Genomic DNA, 21250 nt, shown 5'->3' on the forward strand with positions numbered 1-21250 from the left:
AACAAGGGATATTTAAAATAAAAGATGGTTTTAGGTACACCACTAACTTTCTTACAGCGTCAATGATAAATTGTTAGGTATTATATTGATGGTAGCAGGCGGTAACATGTCCCTTTGTAGTTGAAGCTTTTTTTAAAGCTTATTTTTATTTTTTTTAACACCTTTATTGGAGTATAATTGCTTTACAATGGTGTGTTAGTTTCTGCTTTATAACAAAGTGAATCAGCTATACACATACATATATCCCCATATCTCCTCCCTCTTGCGTCTTCCTCCCTCCCACCCTCCCTATCCCACCCCTCTAAGTGGTCACAAAGCACCGAGCTGATCTCCCTGTGCTATGCAGCTGCTTCCCACTAGCTATCTATTTTACATTTGGTAGTGTATATATGTCCATGCCACTCTCTCACTACGTCCCAGCTTACCCTTCCCCCTCCCCGTGTCCTCAAGTCCATTCTCTACATCTGCGTCTTTATTCCTGTCCTGCCCCTAGGTTCTTCAGAGCCTTTTTTTTTTTTTTAGATTCCATATATATGTGTTAGCATACAGTATTTGTTTTTCTCTTTCTGACTTACTTCACTCTGTATGACAGACTCTAGGTCCATCCACCTCACTACAAATAACGCAATTTCATTTCTTTTTATGGCTGAGTAATATTCCATTGCATATATGTGCCACATCTTTATCCATTCATCTGTCGATGGACACTTAGGTTGCTAGTTGAAGCTTTTTTGTACAAATAAGCTGGAGGGGGGTTTTTTTGGCTCGATTATATATTTATTCTTTATATATTTATTCTCTGCCTTATTCTAAGGCAGAGAGGAAGAAAGGGAGGGATAGACTAAGAAAGTATGGAGCAAAACATTTCCTTAAATCACATTTAAAATAAGGTAGAGTGTAGTAAAATACAGGAAGGTAGACTGAAAGGCAACAGTAAATTTTTTTTAAAGAACTTTTATAATTATATTACATCACTTGACAGAGCTGTAGTGCTTTGTGTAGGCCTTTAAAACTTCCCCCAAACATGTTCATTCACCTTGATTCAGTCATGTGCACAGAAGGTCCTTGTTGGGTTGGTAAAGCAGAATCATATCCAGGCTCTAGCTAGATCCAAACACTATTGCAGTTCTGTACAAACCTGTGTGGTATGTACAGTTAGAAACAATAATATGTAAACCTGTTCCCCTTTGGTACATTGATCATTTCCTAAACTTATTTCACCTGTACCCACCACCCCTCCCCCCACACACACAAAGCACTAATACCCCTGTAAGATATATGAAATGTGTTGATTTGGATAACTAGAATTTGATGGACAGAATTCCTCCAGCAAGAGGGAGTTTTAGGTAGAATGGAAGAGAAACTCATGGAAACGCTTGAATGGTCCTTTCCTTGATTCCACAAAATGAGTAAGACTGATCGGGTCCCTATAATATGCAGCATCCATATTGCATTTGTTCTTACATTTTATGCTGTAATTAAATAGAGTAAAAGTTATTGAGTGAATATTAAGTTTATTGGGTAGCTGAGTTGATAATTGTATTTTATTTTTGTGCATTGGAAATCTATGTACATTTATATTGTAGGAATATGGCAATGCTCCAAGAAAAATGAGAAATTCACTGGTAATTTCCCACCCAAAGAGAGCCATTGTTAACGTTTTAATATTATACTCTTTGTGTCAGTTTGTGTTTTAGTCAAAAATGGCATCTTATTGCTTGAATTTGCATTTCACCGATTATGTGATAAAAACTCCTTTTTAGAGCTTCCCTGGTGGCGCAGTGGTTGAGAGTCTGCCTGCCGATGCAGGGGACGCGGATTCGTGCCCCGGTCCGGGAAGATCCCACATGCCGCGGAGCGGCTGGGCCCGCGAGCCATGGCCGCTGAGCCTGCGCGTCCGGAGCCTGTGCTCCGCAACGGGAGAGGCCACAACAGTGAGAGGCCCGTGTACCGGAAAAAAAAAAAACAAACAAAACTCCGTTTTAATTTAATTTTTCTTAAGGTAACATTGGTTACCGCCTCTCAGCTCGAAATTCACTCTTTTGTTACTTGCTCTGTGAAAAGTGCTATGGGTCCTTTAAATAGTTTTTCCTTGGCCAGCTCGTGTGATGTTAGGCTTTCCTAATTGATGGCACCTGAGGAAGGTGTTGCTTCGTGATGCCCCGGTGCTTGCTGGGAAGGCTCTTGGTGGCGTCTTCAGCACCCACTCACTCCTGCAGCTCCGAGGGCGTCGTCAGCCCTGCTCCCGGGGCTCACAACTTCTCCGGTAGTCGGCTTCAGCAGTGCGCAGAGAGAGCAGTGGACGACAGCTTCCGTCGGCATCTTCTATCAAGCAGTTTTGGAGTAGCGCCTCAGGTGAGAAATCTCCCCGTGCATAGTTTTACTGGAACCCTAGAATGTGGATTTCCAGCAACTTACAGAGGGCATATTTCCAGAAAGTTCCACCATGAGACACCACAGCAGCTTCTTTACCATCCAGTGAGCCACAGTCATGCTCTTTTCAACCGGGTCTGGACCTCAGTCCTGTGGGCAGGGAGGAGGAGGTCTTCTTTTCAACTGGAGGGTTAGCAGCTCTCCTTATTTCTGCTAACTGTGTGTTTTGGCATTCTCTTTACTTGTCGCTGGCCATTCCTTCCTTACTCTAATCCTCTTTCATAATTAATAGTTTTTTCATTACACTTTCCATGCTCAAATTACTGTTTGTTTTTCTTCTGGTTTGACCCAGAATAATAACTAAATAATCTAATATTAGTGTGTTATTGTTTTATTTTAAAACCCATTTTTCACATTTTTTTGTTTCTACATCATTATTTTAATGGTTTCATAGTAGTCCATGTAGTAGTAAATACTTCATGCCTATTGTTATACAGTTTATAATATATGTTTTCATTTTCACAATTGTAGACAATGCTTTAGTGAACATCTTGGTACACATCCTTTGCTCCTATCCATAATGATTTTCATTAGTTCTCAGTCATTTGGACATTTTAGTCAGAGGCAAATGATGAACACACCACGTAAAGTGCTTTATATATATCCAGGGGAATACTGAACATATTATTTAGTGCCATAGCAAAACATCAGAAAAAAGTGAGAAATCATGATTTTTATTGTCTTCTGCCAAACTCTCATAGCAAGAATCTGAAAAATCTCTGGTGAAACACAACTGAAACTAGATTTGAGATTGAGCCATTAAATCCCAGTTATCACCAATCACTTCTGGCTGCTTCTGATTAAACACTTTCTTTGTGTTTACGATTGGGGAATCCACCTCATGAAAAGAATGGCAAATGGGAAAGAAGTAAATGATTCAGAATATCTTGGTCGTTCCTGGGAGAGAGTGCTCTGACAAAGCAAACGGTTTACCTGAATGTCTTAAGCAAACTGACCTTGGCTGATTTCCTGTGCTTACAGAAAAGAACTGCTGTAGCTTCAGCTGGAAACCCTAAGCCAGTGGCTCAGTGGTGGTTTTTTTGACGTGCCTGCGTCACAGGTATAAACAATCTGCGATGTTGAGCTAAACATACCTAAACTGCTGAGGATCTTTCAGGTTAATTTAAACCAACAGGGAATGATCCTGACTGGCAACAATAGAAGATTCTCTCCCAGCAGGAAGTGCATGGGGGCATCCCTTCTAGATCAGACATGCTTCAGAGACTGCTTCTGGAAGCGGTCGTCTTAATTGAATGTTTGTGTCTGAATGTTTGTTGCTCACAGATGTTTCTCACCAATACTGTTGAGCCTTTTGGTGGTTTCTAAAAGAGGCTATGTTAATCTCAGAACAAGGAGATACAACATATATGACGTGTAATCACACTATAATGATAAAAATAGACACATGCCATCATTGTTGTCATGGGCATTATCAACAACACAACACAATCACTGTAACTTATTGGGCACCTGTTATGTAGACAACATGTCTCTTGTCCATGGATTAGTGTAGTTAATCCTCACAAAGCTCTTAAGAAGTAAGTACCAATAATATCCCCATTTTACAGATGAAGACACTGAGGAAGAGAAAAGTTAAGAATTTGCCTATGATCAGTTATCCATCTGTTCAGCCAGTGCACAAATTACACTGCCCAACTCCAAGATCAGGTGAGTACAATGGCCTGAACACCATGCTTTACTGCTTCCCACATATTTAGGAGCTAAAAGAAATCAAGTAGTGGACCTTAAAGAAAATCTTCCTCTACCTTCGTTCAACTCTTTTCGCTTTCATTGTGGTGGAGTCTGTGAGAGACTTAATGTATCATGTAGAATTATCAAGTTAAATGACTGCATTTTTCCCCTTAATTGACCATTTTGAATTGAATTGCTTGGATTTATCAGAGTTTTTGTAATGCAGTGTGGTCTACAATAGCTATTACCAGCCTCTTTCCCACCATCACTACACCTGAAAGATAAAGTTCACACATATGACATTCTATCATGTGCTTATCCAGAATTAATGCACAAAGCTGCATAAGTAAAAATCTGTGGTTTATGCACAGTTTCTTCCAGGCCAGCTGCTGTGTCTCCCAGTCACCCTAGGGTCTGCAGTTAAGGACCTGCAAGTCTAGAGAAACTGAGAGAGACGTGTTGGCTTGGCCAATAGATCTTGAGCACCTATAAAGTGCAAGGAGCTGCTGGATCACTGTGGTGGACTTGTCGGGGATTTAAAAATAATAAGACAGCCTAGGAGACAGGCTTTGACACCACTGACAAAAATACACTTCAATTACCAGGCAGTGAGAAAAGGAGGGACGTGGGTAGAGGAACATGTCAGCAGGGTGTGCTGCGTGTGGCCCATCTTCAAGTCTCAGTTGAATCCTACTGTTCAAATGTGGGCCACTTGTGGGAAATTCTGTACCATGAGGGTTTTGCTTAATGTTTAAAAAGTCTTACAAAAAGATGAATAGGAGACATAGCAGGTGGCAAATCAGAAAGTTGTGTCTTGTAAACAGGGGGAGGTCAATCCAACCTCCAAATCCCAAAATATATCAATATCCCATAATAGAGAATCACTATCAGGGAACTTGCTGTTTGTTTATTAGTGGCAGCATGGCATAAAATCAGGATAATTCAGCGTTTAAAATCCCTACTTTGTTTGAATTTATAACTAGTATAAATACTTCTGAGATTATATACATTTAAATTTTTTCTGCAACAAGTTAGACAGGATCACAAATTCACATGATGCTCAAAAGAACACTCAGAAATATTTAATGAAAACCTTCATTCTAGTGATGAGGAAACTCTAGCTCAAATAAGAAGCAAAAAACCATACTCAAGCAAACAAATCTGTAAAAGAGTTGTAATCAGAAATATCCAGTTGTCCTACCTCCTAATTTTGTGATCCATCTGCTTCACCATCAGTCAAAAAATCTGATTCTTCGAAGAAAGAACTTCGGCTTGGCTTTAGAGAGTAAGATTAAAAAAAAAAAGAAAAAACCAAACACTTAGGCAAAGGAACAAACAGCCAAAATTAAGTAAATCTGGGATTTTTTTTAAACCAGCGTTGTCTGCATTGTTATTTTGGGCTCAGAGCGATAGCTTGATGCCAAATTTAAATGGAAAGCATTATCTACTCCATATTTATAAATCTTTAGATTCTGCATGTGTCATGAAAAATGTAAGTAAATTTTATAATAGTAAGGTGTGTGGGATTAATTTGTATTCTATGTTGAAAAGCTCCAGGGTAGGCAATTAATTCATGAAACACCAGCGATTGCTGCCTTAAGGGCTACATTGCTAGTTAAAATTACAGACCTCAAATCTTATTATTACACTGGTATCTATTTTTTGTGTGGTCTAGGGAATATATCATCTTAAATTGAATATTTACCTAATCAGTAGGCTAAGGGTATCTTCTGGGTTCTGCCCCCTTCGACTCTAGAACACATTGTCTAGTTGTGAATATTAATATGCTGCTTATATAGGTAGGTACTACTGCTTACTGTTTTCACTTCATGGCACACTTATTAAATGATACTTGTATGCTATACTAGAATAAACTAGAGGGGATCTAAATGGAGCTTGGTAAAAATTGTATAGCCTTTATATTAAACAATGATAAAGTAAAACAACTAATGTAAATAAAAATTTAAAATAACAAGCCATAATAAAGTATAAAGTATTGGGAAAGATATCAAATACTTAATTTACATAATTTTCAAGTAATGCTTTTCAGGATTTTTACTGAGAAACTTGTAGTTGCTTCCACAAACATAAGTGTTTTTTGGTTTTTTTGTTTGTTTTGTTTTGTTTACCAGATCTTACTCTTGAAGTTGTGACTGTAATTCTAATCAATGTTTTAATAACATCTCTCTATTTTTGATCGTCACATTAGACAAGAAAATTTTAATCATTTTTACGATCAAAAATTTTCAAGCCAGTGTTTTTCAAAGAATCTAGTTTCTTCTTTCTTTGGCACACAAAAACTCATTGCAGTATCATCTGATGATGTGTATGAGACTGATTTCGTTCCAAGTTGGTGGTTGCTTTTGTAAGGTATGTCCCAATAATGATGGTAGAAGGCACAGACTGTGGTAGAGCCTTCACATCCTCTAGGCGGTCATATCATCTTTACATGAAGACAGAGATGGGCGGGTAACCACCTAAACCCACGCTGACAAGGTCTCCTGGGACTCCCGCCCCTGACCTGCTGTATCTTTGCTCTGGATCATTAGTTCTTGTAGCAATCCTAGCAATCTCTTGTTCACCATCAGCACTGGCATACTCGCCGCTGGCTGTTGCACAAGCTGATGCCCACTGGTTGAATGGCGAGAGAACTTTGATGGACCCATGGGTGTGGCGTTTCTCACTGTGTCTGCCATCCGAGACCACTTTTGACCTTTTGTCTGACTCTCTCTCTCTCTCGGGTAACCTTCCTGGGAGACCCTAGAGAGGCTATTTGTGGCTGAATGTGAATAGTTGCAGGGTTCTGGGTAACCCAGGCTGTACCAGGCAGCCCCAAGGGTTGAGGGGATCATTATCTCATGTCCCACTTACAAACATTAGATTCAGAACTGTATACCTAAGCAGACTGCTTGGTACCCTCTGATTCAGGTGTGTGACTTAAAACAGCCTTGAAGAACTTTGAAAGTCATATAAAAAATGGCAAACTTCTCTATTTTACCCTTTCTTTACCTAGACTAAACCTGCAGCCTCACAGGAGCTGAGAACATATTTATTCTTTATCTTTTACTTAAGACACTCAGCAGGAAGGTAACACACTTTCAATGAAAAAGGACAATTCAAGTTAGGTTGGTGCTTTGCCTAAGCCAGAAAGGTTTAGGGAGAGAAATTGAGGATGAAGAACAAAAGAGACAAGCTTTTTTCTTGTCTTTTTTTTAACCTCTCATGGTTTGACTTAATTCTATTATTTGAATGATTTTGAATTGATTTGGACACACCCACATTTAAATATAAGTTCCAAAATGCATTCTAAAGTCAAATGGAAAGTAATTTGTGTGGTCTTGTTATGAAAATAATTGTTTTATTCTCTGTATACTCCAGTCTCTTCACTCATTTATTCATACTTGTATTCATCTATTTACACATCATTCATATATTCACAAAATATTTGTTACTGTGGATACTATACCTGGTATTGATCTAGGTGCTGAGCTGGAAAGGTGAAAAAGTCATTATCATTACCTTGGAGGGTCTCCCAGTCTTGAGGGGAGTCATAGAGGTTAACACATAATTATTGTACAGTTGGACAAGTATCATTATAGTCTTATGAACAGAATATCAGGAGAAAAATATTTTATTTAGTCTTATTATGTATTTGAGTATTCACCTGCCCAAGATGGAAATCTATCTAATAGAGTTTCTGCTTTTAAGGACATAATCCAACATGATATTTTTTATTTGCTGAGATCTTTTCTCCATGAAGTGAATTAGGAGCCCAGGCTTCTTCTGTGTCCTGACTCTATTTCCTAGGGCCTCAAAGCCTTTGGAATGTAGTTGGAAGACAGAGGAGAAAAGGGTGTAGAGGCTCTGCTCTTAATCACTCCATCCCAGAAGTGACATTCATTACCTTTGCTCACATTCCATTGACAGGGTATACATGCAGGAGGTGGTGGGTCCTGCAGCCCTGGCAAGTTAACGTCTAGCAATAGTTTTACACAGACGAAGGCTAGGAGCTCTTTGCTGAATTGCTCACATTCTCTGGACAAAAAGTAAGGAAGTCTGTGGCTGTTTATCCCCTTCTCAAATATATGCTTCAAAAATATATATATATTTTTTTCCATCCCTCTAACTCTAATCATGGGCAGCAATATTTCTTCAATATTTTATCCACTCACACTGTCCAGGGAGGTTTCTTCGGCACAACAAGCAAGGCACACTGGGTTTATTTTTATAGCACATTTCCCACAGTCGTATCAGATAAAATGCTTTACATCTCACCAGGTGACTGCTGAATAATCTCACAACTGTGGCTTCCATGTGAAAGGCAGAGATGATTAGCTTCCAAGGTGTTTGTGGGCCAGAATTGCTCTGCTTCCCTTAACTAGATAGGTTAGCACCTGTTCGAGTTCTTTGAGCTTTGTATACTGTTCCCTTGGTTCACAGGAAGAAATCATAGACTTAATAGTCTGGTTGTGAGGATTAAATGAGATATTTTATATAAATTGCTAAGCTTGGCTTTAGGCACATATAGAAAGCAATCCATAATTGAGGCTCTTGTCATTGCTAATTAAGGATAGGATATTAAGCGAAAATGGAAGTGTCCTTTTTGTGGAGGAGGATGATATACTGAAACATTTAAACGTATTATTTCCTGTAACTAATTTCTAATGAGATTTCAATGTGTGCTTGCTGTCTGATTCCCCAAGAGAATGGATTTTCTCCCTCACTTTATCACATAGATATTGCCTGAATAAGGTCCTAATACCTGTAACTGAATTCACTTTTAGGATTGCACTATCCTTTAAGAGGCAGCAAAATACATTAATAAAGAGTGTTAGTTCTAAACTCAGATTTCAAGTTCTAGCTGGGTTACTTATCAGCTGTGTGACCTTGATCAACCTGTTTCTGAATCTGTGAATGTTAGCCAGTGATATTCCTTTCTAGGGACATTATGCTGGGAATGAGATGATTTATATAAAATACTTAGCAGAGAAGATGGCATAGAGCAAGTACCTAATACATGTTACTTTAATCATGATGATTACACAGACTATTGGGATTGGGGTCAGATGACCTGAGTTTATATCTGTGTTCTGTTGCTTTTAATCTTACTGAGCCTCGGTCTCCTCATCCATAAAATTGGGCTAATAATATTCTCTTCACACAGTTGTTATGGTGATTTTAACGTATGTGAAAGTTCATAGAATATTGCCTAGAACCTGTAAAATATTAAATACGTGTTAAAATTATTTTCTTTTATTTGCGGTATCTGTGGCCCTAGGCAAGTTGATCTGCCTCTCATATTGGTTATGCCTCCTACTTGGCCTGTTATAGTTAACATCAAAAAAAAAAAAACAGGGTTTCCCTGGTGGCGCAGTGGTTGAGAGTCCGCCTGCGGATGCAGGGGACACGGGTTCGTGCCCTGGTCCGGGAAGATCCCACATGCCGCGGAGCGGCTGGGCCCGTGAGCCATGGCCGCTGAGCCTGCGCGTCCGGAGCCTGTGCTCCGCAACGGGAGAGGCCACGACAGTGAGAGGCCCGCGTACCGCAAAAAAAAAAAAAAAATGACTTCCCCTGATGACACAGCTTTCCTTACTGTCTCCTCAGAGAAGGACAACTCTCTGTTGTAGAGCTTAGAGACTAGATTGTCATTCTCTTCCCCCCCACAGTGCTGCTTCTAAGACATTTCTCCTAATTAAAAAAAAACAAAAACAAAACAACAACAAAAAAAACCAAAGCCTCAGCTTGTATGAAGTATGTGCCAACAAACTGTACTATCCTGGCTGTCATAATCATCTATTAAATCTCATTCATTTCTCCTCATTTCCTGAATGTTTTTGCTTGCAGCCTCCTATTTTTCTGTCACTATTCTTGTCATTATTTTTGGAGATTTGAAAAGTCCCATAGCTCATCTGCCCGAATCCCAATTAGGGAAAAAATCTGCTTTATGGTGATAAATCCCTCTTGATCATAATGACTTTTTAAAAATACGTTGCTGGAATCTATTTGCTAATATGAGGTAGAACTTAAGATCTTAAAAGAAATGTGCTTCTAGTTACTTTTGGGTAAATTTTCCATATCTGATTTTTGTATTAGGACTCTTCTAATTTTTTAATACATTGGAAAATAACTGATGTCTTTCTAAGGTGTATATCTTTGATTATATTTTCTATTTTCATAAAGCTACTTGTATTCTCTACTCAAAACAGGAGTAAATAATGGCTGCACATAACTAATCAATAATCAGCCATTTTGTCCAGATTTTCAAATGTGTTGGTATAAAGCTACCATGGTATTCTTTTGTAATTAAAAAAAAAAACCTCTGTTTTATAGCTAGTCCCATCACTATCATATTTGCCAAATATTGCTTATTTTATTGGTCTTTCTAAAGAACAAGCTTTTTGTTTTATTTGTCAAGTTTACTGCTTTTCTTCTCTATTTTTGACTTTTCTCTTGATTAATTTTGTCCTTCCACTCTTTGGGATTTACCTTGTTCTTTTTCTATGTCTACTGTTCATTTCCTGTAGCTTCAAGAGCCATTTTCAACAACTCAACAAGCTCTGCCAGCTGTGTCATGGCCACTTCATCATATGCCATTAAAACTTAATCTCATACACTGGGTGAAGACTCAGCAGTCTTATTTTGCTTTCAAAATTGTTCTATGGCCTTGGATCCTCCTTCTCCTAAATTAGCACTATCATCAGGGAAGATTCTAGTGGGCCTAGAATTCTAGGCTTGCCTTTCCTGCAGTTTCATAATAAAAGAAAAAACATTTCCACCCTGTTTTTGATGTTGATCGAAAATTTAGCAACACTTCTTTGCACTATATTCAAATCCCAAAATATAAGCAAGCCTTCATGCACACAGGCTCACTAAAATGTCATAATTTTAAACTATGTATGACCTTGAACAATGACCTTTCCAAATACTCCACACTCTTCTTAGGTGTTCAGACTTTTTCATTCCTACAACATCTTTTACACATGGTCGATTTGTGTCATAAGTTCTTCCTCACTCCCACTTCTGAGTATATATCCAAAGGAAACATCATCATTATTAGAAGGGATATCTGTACTCCCATGTTCATTGTAGCATTATTCACAAGAGCCAAGGTATGGAAACAACACAAGTGTCCATAGTAGATTAATGGATAAAGGAAATATGGTATATGTATACACAATGGAATATTATTCAACCTTAAAAAAGAAAATCCTATCATTTAAGTCAACATGGATAAAACTGGAGGACACTATGCTAAGTGAAATAAGACAAAGACAAATAGTGCATGATGTCACTTATATGTGGACTCTAAAAAAGTAATGAAATAAATCAACTCTTCCCTCCCTGGACATTTTCCTCAGCAGAATCTAGCAGCCTCTACTATGAGTCTTATCTTTTTTTTTTTAGTGTTTGTACCAGATCACAACCCCAGGGAACCTATGTATTTACCGATGTATATCTAGATTAAACTTTACCATTGTTCTTTTTCTTTGCAATTCATTCCATCCACTTCTGGCATCAGAACCTCATTTTTCCTTTGGAGAAGTCCTTGTGATTCAGGTAGGCTGTGTGTCTCCTCCCTAGGCTGTGTGACTTGGGGCTGGCTAGACACAGTGTTTTATATATACTCTATATGTCTTAAGTACTTATTTCTCTGTTTTCTATCATTTTCCCTCCACATTTTAGTGTAGTTATTTTTTAATTGACATTTGTAATCCTTTCTTTTGTTTGACTAAAGTACTGTTCAACCGATCTTCTGAGTGCTTAATTTCAGCATTTTTAATTCCAGAAGTTTCTTTTGGTTGCATTTCACAGACAATTTTTGCTTAAATTGTACATGTTGTCCTTTTTTTAATACATTAATCATAATTTTAAATAATAGTTTCATTGAGATATAATTTACTTTCCATATTATTTAAAGTGTACAATTTAATGTGTTATGCATCTACCACCACAATCAATTTTAGAACTTTCATCCACACCCACAAAAGAAAAAGAATCTATTATAGGTCACTCACTCCCCCATTTCTCCAAACCCTAGGCAGCCACTAATATACTTTGTCTCTACAGATTTGTCTAGACTGGACATTGCATACAAATGGAATCATACAATTACTTAGTATGTTTTCAAGGTTCATCCATGTTGTAGCATGCATCAGTACTTGATTTCTTTTTATGGTTGAATAATATTCCATGGTGTAGATATTACTATGTTTCATCTATCCATTCACAGTAAATGGCCATTTGGGGTATTTCCACTTTGGGGCTCTTATGAATAATGCTTCTGTGGTTGGATTTACGTGCAAGTTTTGTATGCAGGTCTAGATTTGTTTTTTAAATTAACAGACTATTTCGGAGCCGTTTCTGGTTTACAGAAAAATTAAGCAGAAAGGACAGAGTTCTCATACCTCCTTACCTCTCTACCCAGTTTCCCCTATTATTAATATCTTACATTAGCGTAATACATTTGTTATAGTTAATGAACCAATATTGACACATTATTACTAACGTCCATGGTTTACTTTAGACTTCACTCTTTGTTTTGTACATTATATGATTTTTGACAAATGTGCAATAGCCTGTATCCACCATTACAGAACCATACACAGGAGTTTCTCTGCCTTTAAAATTCCGGGCTTCACCCATCCTTTTCTCCCTCCCCACAACCTCTGGCAACCACTGATCTTTTGACTGTCTCCACACTTTTGCCTTTTCCTAAATTTCATATAGCTGCAATCATATAATATGCATGTAGCCTTTGCAGATTGGCTTTTTTTTCACTTAGCAATATGCATTTAAGCTTCTTCCATGTCTTTTCATGGCTACATAGCCTTTTCTCTTTATTGCTGAACGCTATTCCTTTGTACCGATATACCATAGTTCGTTTATCCATTCACCTATTGAAAAACATCTTGGTTGATTTCAAGTTTTGGCAATTATGAAAGAGGCTGTTATAAACATCCACGTGCAGGTTTTTATGTGGATGTAACTTTTCAGTTCCTATGGGTAAATACCAAATAGCATGATTACTAGATCATTGTATGGTAAAAGTATGTTTAGTTTTGTAAGAAATTGCCAAGTATCCTCTTAGCAACAAATGAGAGTTCCAGTTGTTCTGCATCGTCAACCACTTTGGTATTTCAGTATTTGGATTTTAGACATTTGAATAGGTGTGTAGTGGTATCTCATTATTGTTCTAATTTAAAATTCCCTGATGACGTGGAATGTGTAGCATCTTTTCATATGCTTATTTGCCGTGTGCCTATTTTCTTTGTTTAATCATAGTTGTTTTGTTTTTTAACCAAGGCCTACTAACTCTTGTCCTCCTGTGTCTATTTATATTTTCTTTTTTCCTTCTTTCTTTCTTTTTTTTTTTTTATCTTTTGATCATTTAGTCTTTTTCCTGGTATGTCCAATTATTTTTATATTAAAATTGGGCTTAACTTATTTTAGGAAACTATAAAGATATTCAGGATGTTGTTATCGTTCAGGATGTTGTTATCGTTCAGGATGTTGTTCAGGATGTTGTTATCGTTCTCTTGAAAAGATTTCCTTTTGCCCATGGCAGACAGTTACTATAGGGACTGGAAATCTTAGTCCATTCTCAGTTTGAGCTCATTCAAAGCCGTTTTTCACTCTGTGTGAAGGTTGCTCTATTTCTGTCTTGTCCTTCCTCTACGGGTGTTGCCCTTTGGGATTACCATGTGAACGTTTAGATTCTCCCTATTCCCAACTACCCTTATATTTGTTAGGCTTTAAATGTAATGATTCCCCCAGCCCTGTGAGACTAAGGATACGTGTAGCTTGTCATTCCATTAGTTGTTGCCTTTAGCTTGAGCTCTTGCCGTTTGGCTTCTGTGGTTAGAGTCTTTTGAACTCCTTGGCTTTTCAGCTCCTAGGCTGTATGAGTTGAATCAGCAAATGCCCCAAGGAGAAAAGCTGCACCAAATGTCAAGCTTGCGTCTGTGTTTCCCTTCTCTCCAGAACTTGGCCCACATGTCTCGGTGTGTGTCTAACATTCGGATGCTGGCGAAGAGATGTTTTCTTACTTTATCCGGGTTTTCTAAAATTTCTTTAGACTTCACCTGATCTTATGTTATTATTGAAGTATCATCTCAATTATCCCTAGGAAGAAAATTTACAATTTTATGTTTTATTTTTTTATTTTCTATATTACCTCAGTTTCTGTAGAGACCTTTTACCTGATTCTTCAGTCTATTTCCTGTGTTACCAGTAAGATGGAGATAGGTGGAGGCTAAGAATATTGGGGGGGAAATCACTGATGAATGATATGTCTCGCTCTTTTTGCTTTTCCTCTCCTTATTTACTCTGGCAGCCTACATTTGCCCTTCTTGATTTGACCCAGTTGCCCAAATACGCAACCCACTCTGGCAAAGACCTGACTTTACTCTCATAAATGTCTGCATGTTAGGATTAGCTAGATGATGAACACCATGCCAAAGTTTTTTGTGTGACCAGTCAGAATGGCCATCATTAAAAAATCTACAAACAATAAATGCTGCAGAGGGTGTGGAGAAAAGGGAACCCTCTTGCACTGTTGGTGGGAATGTACATTGATACAGCCACTATGGAGTACAGTATGGAGGTTCCCTAAAAAACTAAAAATAAAACTACCATACGACCCAGCAATCCCACTACTGGGCATATACCCTAAAAAAACCATAATTCGAAAAGAGACATGTACCACCATGTTCACTGCAGCACTATTTACAATCGCCAGGACATGGAAGCAACCTAAGTGTCCATCGACAGATGAATGATGAAGAAGATGTGGCACGTATATACAATGGAATATTACTCAGCCATAAAAAGAAATGAAATTGAGTTATTTGCAGTGAGGTGGATGGGCCTAGAGACTGTCATACAGAGTGAAATAAGTCAGAAAGAGAAAAACAAATACCGTACGCTATCGCAGATATATGGAATCTAAAAAAAAAAAAAAATTGTTCTGAAGAACCTAGGGGCAGGACAGGACTAAAGACGCAGACATAGAGAACGGACTTGAGGACACGGGGAGGGGGAAGGGTAGGCTGGGATGAAGTGACAGAGTGGCTTGGACATATATACACTACCAAATGTAAAATAGATACTAGTGGGAAGCAGCCACATAGCACAGGGAGATCAGCTCCATGCTCTGTGACCACCTAGAGGGGTGGGGTAGGGAGGGTGGGAGGGAGGGAGACGCAAGAGGGAAGAGATATGGGGATATATGTATATGTATAGCTGATTCACTTTGTTATAAGCAGAAACTAACACAGCACTGTAAAGCAATTATACTCCAATAAAGATGTTAAAAAACCAAAAAGTTAGATAGTAAAAAATTCAAAAGAATTGCCCACACTCCTCCAACAGATTCTCTAACATTTAGCAGAACAGAATTCACACTGAATCTGGTTTATGAGTAAAAGACAAGTCAACTTTAAAGTGGTTCACAGATGACAACATTTCTTTTCCATGTGCCTGCTTTGGAGCCATATTTCTGCTGACCACTCAAAACTTTCCTCTTGAGTATTCTGTGATATATTAGAACCAGGAATAAGGGATGTTAGTGCTGGAAGGGTCAGCCAGTGGTCTGGGATTTAATTCACATATCCTTTCTGCACCAGGCTCTTTAAGATCATTGAGTTAGCCTAAGAATTTTGAAGCTGTAGAATTCAAGACAGTGCATTACAATATGCCAATATTACTATTCTCCTGCTCTGACATTCTCCACTGGTGGACAGATGAAGGAGAAGGAAGGGCAGTCACCAGTAACTGAGAGTAAATGAAACTGGAATATTATAATTCAGTATCATTTGAGTGACTGAATTGGCTGGCAGAGTGTTCTGCAGTTAAGGGTGAGGAAAGATTAATTCTGCACATGACACCACTACTGTATTTATACAGGTCTACTGGGACAGTTGTTTACCTTGAATTGTTTTCTTCATTCATTTCAGTCAGACAGTTGTGTTGACTGATTTTCCTTTTTGATGTATGAAATGACTGACTGAATTTACCATTTAATTTCCACTAATGCACTGTAAAAACAATACATTACTTAAATTGGATTGGAAGGTATGAAAATGTTTACCCCAGAACTAGAAAGGCCAGATAAATCATACGAAACATTTGACTGTGAGTGTTAGAAAGCTACTGAGGTAGCCATGACCTAGAAAAGTAAAATAGAGAAAGAAACTCACTGAAGTGAGAACAATATTCTGCACATGCGTTTCTAGCCCAGTCATTTAGAAACTACTGATGAAGAGCAAAAGTCTGAGAAACCAAATATGGCTCCTAAGAGGTAGAAAAGCCAGTAGGTCTTAGGACAATGTCATAGGACTAAGGAAACCAGAGTTGGAATTGAGAAATAACAAGGCAGCTAGAATTTTAAGGACCAAAATCACAGAGGGAGTAAAGATTCAGAGAACGGAGCTGGATTCAGCAACAGTGTTCCCTTGCAGTATTTTCCATGTATAATAGGTAGACAAGACAAGATGCTAAGAAGTCAAACAAAAGCTAACTGAAGTCAAAGCAAAGACTTAGTTGGCTCATAATGCTGAAGAGACAAAATTGGGGTTCAGAACCTATGAAAGATTTGTGGCCCAATGGAAAACTAATGATATGCATTAGGACATTGGAAGTCTCTACATATGTGTGTGTGTGTGTGTGTGTGTGTCTGTGTGTGTCTGTGTGTCTATGTGTTAGGAAGGTTGATGCAACATCTACATTGAACCTCATAAAGAAGGAAAATGAGTATGAAGTTGGTCCAGTGACTGAGGTGATCTTCCCCTCTGCTCCCTACCTAAGAATAGGAAATTCTCTCCTCAAGAAAATACAGTTGACCCTGGAACAATGTAGGGGTTAGAGACGCTGACTCCCTGTGCAGTCAAAAATCCCCATATAACTTTATGGTCGGCCCTTCTTATCTGTGGTTCTGAATCTGAGGATTCAACCAACCACAGATCGTGTAGTACTGTATTACTTATTGAAAAAAAATCCATGCATAAGTGGATCTGTGCAGTTCAAACCCAGGTTGTTCAAAGGACAACTGTAAAGTCATTCAGATTCTCTACAACTTGTCATATCCCAAGTCTGGTATTCACTGAAGAACCACCAAGACTACCAAGAAAAGAAGAACTAGAATAAAAAACAAAGAAGAATCAGAATCATAGATGACCTAAACGTTCAAGTTCATACATATTTTGGTAAATATTATCAAGTTCAAGAAAATAGATGACAAGGTGAAGAATTTAACTTGACAACTAGAAACTATAAACTGATTGAAGTTGAACTGATAGAATTAAAAATTATACGAAATTTAAAACTCGGTAGTGGATTGGACACAGGTAAACAGAGGTAAGTGAACTGGAAGATAGAGTAGTAACAATATTAAGACTAAAGCATGGGAAACGAAAAGAATAAAAAGTACACAAAAGCGCATTTGAGACATATGGGCCACAATAAACATTTTTATCATATGTGTAAACTGGAGTCCAAAGAAAAAAGGAGAGAGAGATTGGGATGAAAACAATATTAACAGCTGAGAGTTCTCTAAAACTAAAAAGAATATATGGAGCCTTAAATTCAATAAGCACTAAAAAAAAAAGCAACAAGAACAAATACAAAGAAAACCACACCTAAGATCACCACAGTACAATTCATGAACAGCAAAGAAAAACATGACATCTTAAAAGCAGCCTGAGGAAAAAGATTACTTTCAAAGGAACAATAGGATTGAGATTACAGCTTACTTCTCAGCGAAACTGACTGGATACTAGAAAATAATGGAATAACATTTTTAAGTGCTAAAGAAAAGAACTGCGCATTGGGAATTCTAGAGGCAGAGAAAATGTTGTTTGGAAGGAAAGATGAAATAAGGAAATTTGCAAACAAAATTTAGAAAATATGTTCTCATCAGAACTGACTGAATTAAATTCTAAAGGGAGACCTGCAGGCAGAAGGAAGATTATCACAGATGAAAATAAGGACTTTATAAAGAATTATGTATAACAGAAAGCATAAATAAGTGGATAAACCTAAATAAAATCTAACAGCAAAAAAGAGTAATAATAAAATATATCAAACATTAGAATGCATTACAACAAAAGGAAGAGGAAAAAGTAGTAAAAGAAATTTAAGATCTCAGCATTGCTTGAGAAGAAGTAAAAGAGCTAATAAGTCATGGTACATGTGTAACTGCTACTTATGTAAAAATAAGCTAATACAAGGGAAAATGGAATTTGAAGAAATCTCAAAGGAAGAAAGAAGAGCAAAAGGAACATAACAAGGTGGGACAAATAGTAAGCAAGGAGTAAACGGTCTATAAGAAAATACATTAACTGTAAATACTGAAATTAAAGGACAAGGATTATTGAAACAAACCAAAAACCTAATTCTATGCCACCTACAAGAGACAAGAGTCAGATTGAAAATGAAAGGATTCAAAAATTATGTCATAACAACAATAAGTAAAATTGCAGAAGATTTTTTAATGTTAACATAGATTTGGAAGCAAAAAGTATCACTGGCGATAAGGCAGGATAATAAAACCCACTGTTACTTTACAAGGAATATATTATAAGTCTAAACTTCAATGCAATATATGAAGGGAAATTCCAAAAATCTAAGTAGAAATAGAAAAATCTAAATTACCTAGATCAGTAACATAGAACCACAACAACAAATCAGCAGATTATAGAAGATCTGAATACCATCATTAAAAACTTTGGCCTAAATTTACATAAAACACTGCACCGACAATGATGGAATATATATATTATGCAGAAATTTTTAGGTGCACATGGCACATTTATAAAATTGACTATATTCTGGTTATAAAACAAGGCTCTGAATAAGCAAGAAATTTAAACCTGTATAACCAATATTTTACCAAATAGTTGGATATTAAAAACATACTTCTGATCATTATGTAGGTCAAAGATAAAGTCGCAATGGGAATTAGAATTTTATTAATTGAATGATAATGAAAATATGCCATAACAAAACCTGTGGGTTGCAAATAAAGCTGTGGTCACAGAGAAGTTTATGTATTCCAATTATACTCTCTAAATGTAAAACGGAAAGGAATAAAGCAACTAGAAGATAACCTATCACCCTGAGGTAGGCAGCTCCTGAACTGTACCTGGTGGGGAAGGCAGGGCAGAACTTCAGGAGGCCAGCTGAGAGCACGGTGAACACCATGTCAGGAGCAGTCTCCAAGAAAGAGAATTTAATGTACAAAGGGATGACTAAAATATATTTAAGAGCTAGCACCCTGACCCCTCTTAAGGATGACTTATGTTGCTGGGGAAAAAATAAGAAGTGCTCGATGTAGAAGGTGAATAGCTTTATAATTCCCAGGAGAATCTTGGTACCAGGACCACACAATGAAGAACTTGGAGTCCCCGTGGCTAGTCCAGCAGAGAGAAAAGGAGAAACAGAGATGCGAGAGAAAATAAAGGGAACTCTTGGTGCAATTTGGTGCTGCTGCAGGCCCAAGTCCAGGTATGTGCTCTCTATCTCCACATCTTAAATAAAAGCCACCATGTTCCTCAGTCTTTCAGATACTTAGAATTTCTCTTTAGAACCTGAAAATGGGGTCAGGTCTCCCGTCTGCATTGCTACAGTACAAAATAGAGGCAGGATGTTTGAAATAGTTCTCCATCTGGCAGAGGAGGCCTTGAAGCTGTGAGCCACTCGCTGCAAACCAGCAGGACATGAAGGATTCTTGAGCAGATCTGAAGCTACTGGGAGGCCTTTGAGGAGTTAAATCCCATAGTAAATACTGTACCTTCAATGGCCCCTTCTCCCTCTCTGTCCAGTCTTCCTCCACTCCCGTGGGGGCCCAAAGGGGTTAAATGAGCACTCTGATGTAATCAATATAGCAAATTACTGGTATCTTCTATGGATTATTGAGATCATAAATGCCCTATATACAGTATTATGTAGAAAGCAAGAGAGTTGATATAATACTTATATAAAACCGTGAAGGTGGAACTATCGTCCTTGGTCCTTACCATATAAACACACACACATAGACACACACACACTTAATGGAGATTGAAAATTTACTTATTTATTATTTTCCAAACCAATAGATGCACACCTAAATCTCCAATGGTAATGTCTATGATAAGCTTTTTTAGTCAGGGTATCATATGTAGACATAGCAGTTTCAATTCAAAATCAGGCTACCACCTGTTAAATATACAGGAGTCCATGTTTATGTGCCATGATCCATCACTGTTGTGCTAAAGCCATGTAAGCAAATTAAATGGGGATATCTAGGAATCACAACTACTACATTTTCCATATCTTTGACAGTAATACACATCTCTTCAATAATTCCAGAAATGCAGTATTGCTGTTGATTTCAAGCTTGTTGGAATGGGAGACAAGTTCAGTTCAGTTTCATTTGGCTTTCCTACACAAATTTGAAAAGCAAGACAAGGGGTGTTCTATCACTAACTGTGTTTTTTCCACTTATATATCAGGAACGGGATAAATATCCACAAATTTCATTATGAACCAGTGAGCACACTGTGAGTTGGGCTTGGGTCAGAACTCAGCTTATCACCTGGCCTCCATATCTCTCATGCTAACAACTTGAGAGGGTATCATTTCTGTTTAATAGATGGTATTGATACCTCAGACCACTTATCTAGATGTTTTTGAAGTGTCTGAATGTTACCCCAGGTCAGTGTCAGATTCAATAATTCAGTTGCTGATTCAAGACTCTTATAAGATACACATATGCATGTGCATGTGCACACACACACACATCCATTCATTCATCTATCTGTCATCTACCTATCTATATCTATAAATATTTTTTGACATAGCATTAAGTGAAAGAAGTGTGAGAACATTTCCCAGTTTGTGGATTTTCAATTTTCCCTTGTGAAGACTGAGTTGCTATATTTATAGAAGCTTGAGAAGCTGGAGTTACTAGGTCTTAATGATTCATACATTTTATCATAGTAAATATCTTTTAATCCCTGATAGTATTTTTGACTTCTTTTTCTGATATTATTATAACTAAATCCATTTCTTTTTGATCAGTATTCTCCCCTTAGATTCTTTGTCACTCATACTTCAGACTTTCTATGTCCTGTTAAATTGGGTATGT

General features: G+C 37.6%; 1 protein-coding gene across 1 annotated transcript in view; it reads left to right on the forward strand.

The window, feature by feature from the left end:
* The window catches only part of LOC309829215 (uncharacterized protein), a 108895-nt gene that overhangs the window by 71436 nt on the left and 16209 nt on the right, over positions 1-21250 (forward strand). Inside the window, exons 3-4 of the mRNA XM_082665013.1 lie at positions 2220-2355; positions 4002-4101. Coding sequence (XP_082521139.1) covers positions 2220-2355; positions 4002-4101 — 236 coding nt within the window. The remainder of the gene's footprint in view (positions 1-2219; positions 2356-4001; positions 4102-21250) is intronic.

Source organism: Grampus griseus (assembly GCF_964374135.1).
Source record: "Grampus griseus genome assembly, chromosome: 11".
NCBI classification, from domain to species: domain Eukaryota; kingdom Metazoa; phylum Chordata; class Mammalia; order Artiodactyla; family Delphinidae; genus Grampus; species Grampus griseus.